Here is a 9,771-nt window from a genome sequence, read left to right as displayed (position 1 = left end):
AAAAAAAAAAAAAAAAGAAAGAAAGAAAGAAAAGTGAAGCTATGGGATCCAGAAAACAAAGAATTCATCACTGAAGGAGCTAAATAATTCCAAGAACTGGCTCGGTGCCCATAGCCCGGCCACATGCACTGGGGCTGGTGGGTTCGAACTGGCCCAGGCCTACTAAACAACGACAACAATAATAAAAAAAATAGCCAGGCACTGTGGTGGGCACCTGTAGTCCCAGCTACTTGGGAGGCTGAGGCAAGAGAATTGACTAAGTCCAAGAGTTTGAGGTTGCTGTGAGCTGTGATGTGATGGCACTCTACTGAGGGCAATATGGTAAGACTCTATCTCAAAAAAAAAAAAAAAGAAGGGCGCTGGCCCTAGATACGGGAGGTGGCAGGTTCAAACCCAGCCAAAAACTGCCAAAAAAAAAAAAGGAATTCCTAGGATTATGGTAAAGGGAGAGTCTAGTAATGATAGTTATGCCTAGAGAGCTATCCAGTCTAGAGATTAAAAATAGATAGAAAGTTAGTACAGAAATGCCTGTGGGAAAATAAATAGAACTGATAGATTCTACATCTAACCAAAGAACATTAGATTAAAAGGTGTTTTACAGTTGTTGGAAGGTGTAAGAGAACAAGAGTAGATTCAAAGAAAGCAAAACAATTAGAGGATGGGAAGAAAGGGAGGAGACATAAATGAGATTAAAATCCTTAACTATCATAATACATGTAGAAAGTTAAGACATAATTCTAAAACTGCTGAATTAAAAGACTGCAGTACATGGTTATTACTTAGAAATGTGAAGACCAGAAACAGCTAAAAGTTACCTCAGAGAAGAACAGATTCCACCCTGACTAAGCAGAAATATAACAGAAGTAACAATGAAACATCTGACATTCTAAAAGGAATTATAATTGCATTAGAAAAAAAAATTTTTTTTAAGAGATGGTGGCTCTCCAAGCACTCTGGGAGGCCAAGGTGGATGGACTGCCTGAGCAAGAGCGAGACCATGTCTCTAAAAATAGTTAGGAGTTATGGCAGGTGCCTGTAGTCCCAGCTACTCGGGAGGCTGAGGCAAGAGAAACACTTACCCCAGGAGTTTGAGGTTGCTGCAACCTGTGATGCCATGGCACTCTGAGGGCAACAAAGTGAGACTCTGTCTCAAGAAAAAAAAGAGATGGTGGCTCACTATTTTGGCCAAGGTGGCATTAAACTCCTGAGCACAAGTGATCCTCTGCTTCAACCTCCCAAGTAGCTAGGAGTAGAGTCACGTGCCACTGTGCCTGGCTTGAAACATAATTTTCTGACCAAGAATTTTAGCCCAGACTTTTATAGCAATTAAGAATACAGTATGGGGGAAAAAAACAAAGGTGGTAGGGGAATCACCTTTTTAAGCACCTTCATGGCAAATATTTTCCCAGTATTTGCTCCTGTTACTTTTCGTACTTGAAAAACCTGAATAAAAAAAATAAGTGTATGTTATTAAAAGCCAGACTATGTTTGTCATACTCCCTGAATTCCTATTTATAGGAAACAAACAATACAGCACTTTATATTCTTGTAAAAACTATTATAATATCATGAAGGACTGCTTGCAAAAATGATCAGCTAAAGGAACAAACCACAGTAAAGATTTACCAGTGACATCTGTTAAACATGAGATTTTCCTATTTGTTCTGCTGACATCTGGTGACAAAGTTGGGCAATGACCATCTCTAAAGATGAGCATTCCCTAGTACTTTGTATATAAAATACTAATTCACTTAGAACAAGCTATAATCTGGGTTTCCAGAAGCACAAAAGCAAACTTAGAAATTGTAAAATAGTTAATAAATTTCTTCCAGGTGTGCCACTGTTCTTGTTTCACATCAACTACCCAATAAAAGCCGATAGGAAATTACTATATAACTAGACATTTTAAGGTAAAGGTAAATATAAATAGTTGGCCCTCAGAATCCACCGATTCTTCAGCCGCAGATTCAACCAACCACAGACAAAAATATTTTGGGAAAAAACAATAAAAACTATACAACAATTTAAAAAATACAAAAAGTACAGGATAACAACTATTTACACAGCACTTACATCGTACAAAGTATTAGGTATAAGCAATTTAGAGATAATTTGAAAGTATCACCTTTCAAAAATAATAAAGTATCAACTTTCAAATGAGGGAGGATGTGCATAGGTTACAGGCAAACACTATGCCATTTTATGTAAGGCGCTTGAACATCTGCAGATTTGCGGTATCTGCAAGGGTTCTGGAATCAATCCTTCTCCACCTCTTGCAGATACTGAAGAGACAACTGTAAACATTTTTAGGCAACACTTAAAATGTGAGATTTAAAGTGCATGTGTTATACATGGGGGATGATTAGAATGTGTCTTTAAGCATAAAAATGAACTATGAACACTGTGCTTTGCAAAAATTAATGTTATACAAAGAATAAGCAGTTCTTTAACTTTAATTGAGTTATCTAATTTCTGTCTTTTGATAGAGAATGGCGTGGTGTAAGTTTTCTTGGGCAGAACTTGTATAGTCTTAAGTTAGAAAGCATGGGCAAAAATGTGAAATTTGGAAGTTTTCTTCTCCTTTTTTATATTCATTAAGCTTTCTAATTCTCCTGCTCCAAGTACTACAGTACTTTGACACTGTAAGTCAAAGAAAACCAATTCACATTAAGGTCTCAGTGCCAGATAACAATTTAAAGTGTCATGACCTTTGAAAATAAAGAGTAGTTTGTTGTCAAAGAGCATGCCATTTAACCAAAGGAAAGCATGGATCCTCTAATAACAAACTCTGCCTGGCATGGTTGCCTATTTCTTTATTCAACAAATATGGAGAAGGCAGTCCCTGGGTTACAAACAAGATTGGTTCTATAGGTTTGTTCTTAAGTTGAATATATACAAAAGTTGGAACAGGTAAATTTACCCATTACCTAAAGTAGCCTCTATTTGTAAATGCAAATCATGCCAGTCAGATGTTGTAATTTGAAAATCTACTTAAGTGCTGGGCTTTTACATGTGTGGTATGAAGAAGAGGAAAAATTGAACTTTTGTACATTCCTCAAATTACACCAGGTAAGTAAGTAGTCATGGTCATGTCCTTTGCTGATGGCTAACAAAGATTGAAGATGACAGCTGGAATCAGGGTATAAAAATTAATCTATCCAAGACAGGTAATAGTTCTCAATTCAAAAATACTTCCTACCTTTCCATAGCCCCCTTTACCAAGTACCCGAAGTAGTTCAAAACATTCTGGTCTGATTTTTTCTGGCCCTCTGTTCACACTAGTTTCTGAGATTTCAAATTTCTCACAATGTTCCATGCCACTGGGAAGAAAAACAAAACCAAAAGTAAATTTGCAAAGACCATACTGTTAAGAAAGAGAAATGCAATCCAAAACATTAAATTACCTTCAGCAGACTATTAAGAAAGAGAAGAAAAAAGTATATGACGGCAAATTTAGCATCTGTTCTCTAAATAAACTGATGATTCAATAACATGGCAAGTCAAGATTAGGTGGTCTGATAATTACCTGCTTGTTCACTGAATGTGCTATTTTTTCATAAGCATCAACCACTTACAAGCTAAGGTAAATTAGAACAAGTTTATAAAGTTGAGAAAGGAAGAATCTTCTAGTTATTCAAATTTAGTTCATTCAAAATGTCAATGAACTTAGACATTATCCAACCTTATTTGGCAACTTCAGCAAAAAATCTGGGATCTTTCTAAAACTCAATTAGTTCAAGTTTTTCTGCTACAAAAATTCTTGCTAAAATTTATCCATGCATCTTTCCATGTCTGACTTTTTAAGTTATTAAATTAACTTAAAGAATCCAGAATTATGTCTGCCATTGAAATCCTTCCTACATGAGCAGTCTACTTTGTTTTTTTTTTGGCCGGGGCTGGGTTTGAACCCACCACCTCCAGCATTATGGGGCCGGTGCCTACTCCTTTGAGCGACAGGCCCCGCCCAGAGCAGTCTACTTCTTACCCAGACTTTTTACTTGAGAATACAGTACAGAGCAGATTAATCCCCACACTCACGTAATGGAGCTTGTCTAAAATGACTTAAGACCACGTGAATCTCTGTTTGAATGATATATTAAAGCAAAACAAAGGTATTTGACTTTCAGGAGCATTTCTATAAAATTTTCAGTAAGAAAAAGTTACAAGTGTGGTTTTTATTTATTTTGAGACAGAGTCTTACTATGTCACCCTTGGTAGTGTGCCGTGGCGTCACAGCTCACAGCAACCTCAAACTCTTGGGCTTAAGGCCCAGGGGTCCTCAAACTTTTTAAACAGGGGGCCAGTTTACTGTCCCTCAGACCATTGGAGAACCGGATTGTGGGCCCCAGGATGAGTCAGCTGCTAAGCAGGACAGGCAGTGGCAGCAAAAACACCTGGTGGGCTGAATAAATGTCCTAGGCAGACCACATGTGGCCCGCGGGCCATAGTTTGAGGAAGCCTAGAAGCAATTTTCTTGCCTCAGCCTCCCAAGTAGCTGAGACTCTAGGTGCCTGCCACAACACCTGGCTTTTTGTTGGAGTTGTCATTGTTGTTTAGCTGGCCTGGGCTGGGTTTGAACCCACCAGCCTGGGTGTATGTGGCCAGCACCCTACCCACTGAGCTACAGGTGCCACCATAAGTGTGGTTTTCTATATTGAACTATTAATTCTTAATTGACTCAGTTTCCTTAACTATACTCTGAATTTGGATAAATAATTTTTTCTTAAAATGTATACACAATCTCGGCTCAGCACCCATAGCATAGTGGTTATGGTGCCAGCCAATACACCGAGGCTGGCGGGTTCAAACCCTGCCTGGGCCAGCTAAAACAACAATGATAACTGCAACAAAAAATAGGCAGGCATTGTGACAAGTGCCTGTAGTCCCAGCTACTTGGAAGGTTGAGGCAAGAGAACCGCTTAAGCCCAAGAGTTGGAGGTTGCTGTGAGCTGTGACACCACAGTACTCTATCAAGGGCAACATAGTGAGACTCGGTCTCAAAAAAACAAACAAATAAAAAACCCCCCAAAACAAAAAACTATACACAATCTCAAAACTCTGGATATCCTATTACATTGATCAGGTATTAGTGCCAAACTCATAAACAAAGTCTACAAAAAAGACTACATATTTAAGAACAGGTTATTGGAATCACATGATAGCTATAAACTGGAACTAATATAACTTGTAAGAAACATGACACAATGAAAATCTTTTCATATAAACTTACAGTTCATATGGTCCAACTCCCCCATGGTCCATGCTTTCATTTAACTGACCCTGAAAAATATGTTAAAGTTTTAGAAATAACTTCATAAACAGAATTTTTTTTTTGAGACAGAGTTTTGCTTTGTCAGGAGAGTACTATGGCGTCATGGCTCACAGCAACCTCAAAATCTTGGGCTTAAGCATTCTCTTGCCTCAGCCTTCCAAATAGTTGGGCCTACAGGCTCCTGACACAACGCCTGGCTTTTTTATTTGTTTGTTTAGCAGGCCTGGGCCAGTTCAAACCTACCTACCCTGGAGCATGTGGCCAGTGCCCTAATCACTGAGCAACGGGTGCCCAGCCCATAAACATAAAATATAAAAGTTTAGTGTTTTACCTCATAACTGAAAGAGAATAAAAGAAATAAACCAGCTTAAAAATCCTCTATGCTGGGTAGTGCCTGTAGCTCAGTGGGTAGGGCGCCTGCCACATACACTCAGGCTGGGCCTGCCAAACAACAATGACAACTGCAACAAAAAAACAACCAGGTGTTGTGGTGGGCACCTGTAGTCTCAGCTACTTGGGAGGCTGAGGCAAGAGTATCACTTAAGCCCAAGAGTTTGAGTTCACAGCTTAACAGACGTTGCTGTAAGCTATGATGTCATGGCACTCTAACCAGGGTAACAGTGAGACTCTGTCTCAAAAAAAAAAAAATAAACCTGGCGGCATCTGTGGCTCAATGAGTAGGGCACCAGCCCCATAAATAGATGGAGGGAACGGTTCAAACCCAGCCCTGGCCAAACTGCAACAAAAAATAGCCAGGCGTTGTGGCAGGCGCCTGTAGTCCCAGCTATTTGGGAGGCTGAGACAAGAGAATTGCTTAAGCCCAGCAGTTGGAGGTTGCTGTGAGCTGTGTGACGCCATAGCACTCTATTGAGGGCAATAAAGTGAGACTCTGCCTCTAAAATAAATAAATAGATAAACCTCTATATTTAAATAAGAGGGAAACATGGTAAAGAACAAAACAAAGTACACAAATAATACTATGGGGATTTCATTTTTAATTTTATATTGCAACTAGAGAGGCTATTCATCAATAATCTAAAAATAAAACCAAGTGATTCTTTCTTCAAAATTTACATTTATTTATTTTTTTAAAAGTTGAATATTATGAAACTAAAGACACTACATTCTAAGTATGATTTAATCAACCAAATGCTTTACATTAAGTGCTGGTATGATATGCTTCTGATACAAGCTAACATAATACTATGAATTATGTAATGTCAACAGTAATGCCAACAAGTCTAAGATATGCAGTGTACGATGTGGCAGACAAAGGCAAAATAGTTAAGCAATACTCTCAAATAGTTCAAAGTCATGATGGCTGGGCTCAGCCCCTATAGCTCAGAGGTTGGGGCACACCAGGAATGGTGGGTTTGAATCTGACCTGGGCCTGCTAAACAATGACAACCACAACAAAAAAATAGTTGGGCATTGTGGTGGGCACCTGTAATCCCAGCTAGTTGGGAGGCTGAGGCAAGAGAATGGCTTAAGCCCGAGAGTTTGAGGTTGCTGTGAGCTACAATGCCTCAGTACTCTACTGGGGGCAAGAAAGTGAGACTCTGTCTCAAAAAAGAAACAAAAAATTAATATGGGTCTCTTCTTTATACCATGCACCAAAATTAACTTGAAATGGACCAAATGCCTAATAAAGAATATCCAACCTGTTTTCTTCTCTGCTACAAATTGGAATAAGTTGCCTTGGGCCACACATTAAATACACAAATACCACCAAAAGCCAATGAGCCAAAAAAAAGTCCAGGCATACTTTTTGAGATTATCTGACACCAAAGATAAGCAAAATAAGCCTCAAATAATCAGCATGTGGCATGCAGGCTACAGGCTAGACATCCCTAACTTAAGTGTATCAGCTAAAACTATAAAACTCTTTGAAGAAACACAGGAGGGAGTAAATCTTCAACCATCTTGGGAAAGGCAATAATTTAGTTTTTCTTTCTTTCTTTTCCTTTTTTGGGAGACAGAGTCTTATTATGTCACCCTTGGTAGAGTGCCTTGGGGTCACAGCTCACAGCAACCTCAAACTCTTGGGTTTAAGCGATCTCCTGCCTTAGCCTCCCAAGTAGCTGGGACTATACAGGTGACCGCCATAACGCCCGGCGATTTTTTTTTGTTGCAGTTGTCATTGTATAGCTGGCCGGGGGTGGGTTCAAACCTGCCAATCTCGGTGGATGTGGCCGGTGCTGTAACCACTTTGCTATGGGCACTGAGCCAACCAGTTTTAGTGGTTTTTCTTCGGGGGGGGGGCAGTTTTTGGCCAGGGCTAGGTTTGAATCCACCACCTCCGGCATATGGGGCCAGTGCCCTACTCCTTTGAGCCACAGGCACCACCCCTTAATTTTTTTTTTTTTTCTTTTGAGACAGAGCCTCAAGCTGTCACCCTGGTAGAGTGCTATGGCATCACAGCTCACAGCAACCTCCAACTTTGGGCTTAAGTGATTCTCTTGCCTCAGCCTCCCAAGTAGGTGGGACTACAGGTGCCTGCCACAGTGCCCTCTATTTTTTGGTTGTAGTTGTTTTTGTTTGGCAGGCCTGGGCTGGATTTGAACCTGCCAGCTCTGGTGTATGTGGCTGGCGCCTTAGCCGCTTGAGCTATAGGTGCCAAGCCCAATTTTAATGTTTTTTAGAGACGGAGTCTCATTCTGTCACCCCAGCTGGAGTCTAGTGGCATGATCCTAGCTCACTACAGCCCCAAACTCCTCCTGGCTCAGCCTCCTGAGTAGGTGGGACTATAGGCCTGTGCCACACTATACTTGGCTAATATTTAATTATTTTTTGGAGGGACAGGGTCTTGCCCTTGCTCAGGTTGGTCTCAAACTACTGGCTTCAAGCAATCCTCTTGCCTTGGCCTCCCAAAGTGCTAGATCACAGGCATGAGCCACTGTGCTTAGCCAAATAACCCAATTTTTAAAAAGGGGTTAGGATCTGAGTATTTTTCCAAAGACAACAAGTAAATGAAAAGATGTTCAACACCATTAGTCATTAGGGAAATGCAAACCCAAACCATACTAAGATACCACTTAGGATGTGTATAATCAAAAGGAAAAGTCAGTTTGGCAAATGTAGAGAAATTAGAATCCTCAGACACTGCTGGTGGGAATGTAAAGTGGCATGTTTTGGAAAACAGTTTGGCAGTCTTTTAAAAAGATAAACATACACTTACCATATGACCCAAGAAATCGACTTCTAGGTATCTATTCAAAAGAAATAAAAATACACACTCTACAAAGACCCAGGCACAAATATTCATAAAGGTTTTATTCAAGTGGACAGGCACAGTGGCTAATGCCTGTAATCCTAGCACTCACTCCAGGAGTCTGAGGCAAATGGACTGCTGGAGCTCATGGGTTCAAGACCATCCCAGCCCAAGCAAGAGAGAAACCCTGTCTTTAAAAAAATTAGAAAAACTAGCTAGGCAACATGGTGGGTGTCTGTTGTCCCAGTTACTTGGGAGGCTCAGGCAAGAGGATCACTTGAGCCCAAAAGACTGAGGTTACTGTGAGCTACGATGATGCCACAGCACTCTACTCAGGATGACAGAGTGATTCTGTCCCCAAAAGACCTCCCCCAAAACCTATGCACAACCCAAAGGAATATCCAAAAGAACAACTCAAATGAACATCAACTTGAAGAGATAAACAAAATGTAGTTTATCCATACAGTGGAATACTATTGGGTCCTAAAAAGAAATGCACTACTGATACATGTTAAAATCATATTTTGGTTCTCAAAAATATTGAATGTTAGCTGGATACAGAAGACCCAGACTGAGCAAGAGCAAGACCTTGTCTCTACTAAAAAACAGAAAAACTAGCCAGGCATCAAGGCAGTCGCCTGTAGTCTTAGCTTTTGGGAAGGCTGAGGCAAGAGGATCTTTTGAGCCCAAGAGACTGAAGTTGCTGTGAGCCAAGATGATGCCATAGCACTCTACCCAGGGTGAAAGGGAGACTATCTCGGGGGGGGGGGGGGAGACTCATTGCAAAATTTTATAAAGGAGTGGCCAACATGCAGAAAATATTTTGTAAAATTTTGTAATGCATAGTTTGTAAATAAAGGTACATTTAATTACAAGTTCCCATTTCCCCTGTGTATGACAATTTTAGAGGTGAACTTTGGGACACTCTGTATTTTAAAATTCACTAAAATGGGCAGCGCCTGTGGCTTAAAGGAGTAGGGCACTGGCCCCATATGCCATAGGTGGCAGGTTCAAACCAAGCCCCAGCCAAAAAAAAAAACTGTAAAAAATTTTTTTTCCCACTAAATTATAAAAGCAAAACTTAGCAGCAGAAATTTAGTTGATATTATAGCATAGAGCTTTAAGTGAGTATTCTTGAATATACTCTATGAACTCTTTCAGTTTACACACAAAAGGGTATCACTTAATTGAAAATAGGCTCTAAAAATTAGAAATCGTTAAGCAATCAATGTCAAAATTTTAGAATAATTCAAAAGACATTAAGAAAAAAGCTCTCGGCTCGGCGCCT

The 9,771-nt window shown here is 40.0% G+C and overlaps 1 protein-coding gene across 2 annotated transcripts in view; it reads right to left on the bottom strand.

The window, feature by feature from the left end:
- RPS6KB1 (ribosomal protein S6 kinase B1) overlaps positions 1-9,771 on the bottom strand; it is a 50,312-nt gene that overhangs the window by 34,048 nt on the left and 6,493 nt on the right. The window contains exons 2-4 of one of the 2 annotated variants that reach the window (XM_003795596.2): positions 5,231-5,280; positions 3,200-3,320; positions 1,375-1,443 (exon numbers count right to left, since the gene is read on the bottom strand). In XM_003795596.2, the coding sequence (XP_003795644.1) occupies positions 1,375-1,443; positions 3,200-3,320; positions 5,231-5,280 (240 nt within the window). The remainder of the gene's footprint in view (positions 1-1,374; positions 1,444-3,199; positions 3,321-5,230; positions 5,281-9,771) is intronic. The other variant, XM_023516611.1, reaches the window with a different exon arrangement.

The sequence above is a fragment of the Otolemur garnettii genome, unplaced genomic scaffold, assembly GCF_000181295.1.
Source record: "Otolemur garnettii isolate 467f Iridium unplaced genomic scaffold, OtoGar3 scaffold00094, whole genome shotgun sequence".
Lineage (NCBI taxonomy): Eukaryota > Metazoa > Chordata > Mammalia > Primates > Galagidae > Otolemur > Otolemur garnettii.
The sequence above is the reverse complement of the archived record's forward strand: the minus strand, read 5'-3'. Positions and strand labels throughout refer to the sequence as shown.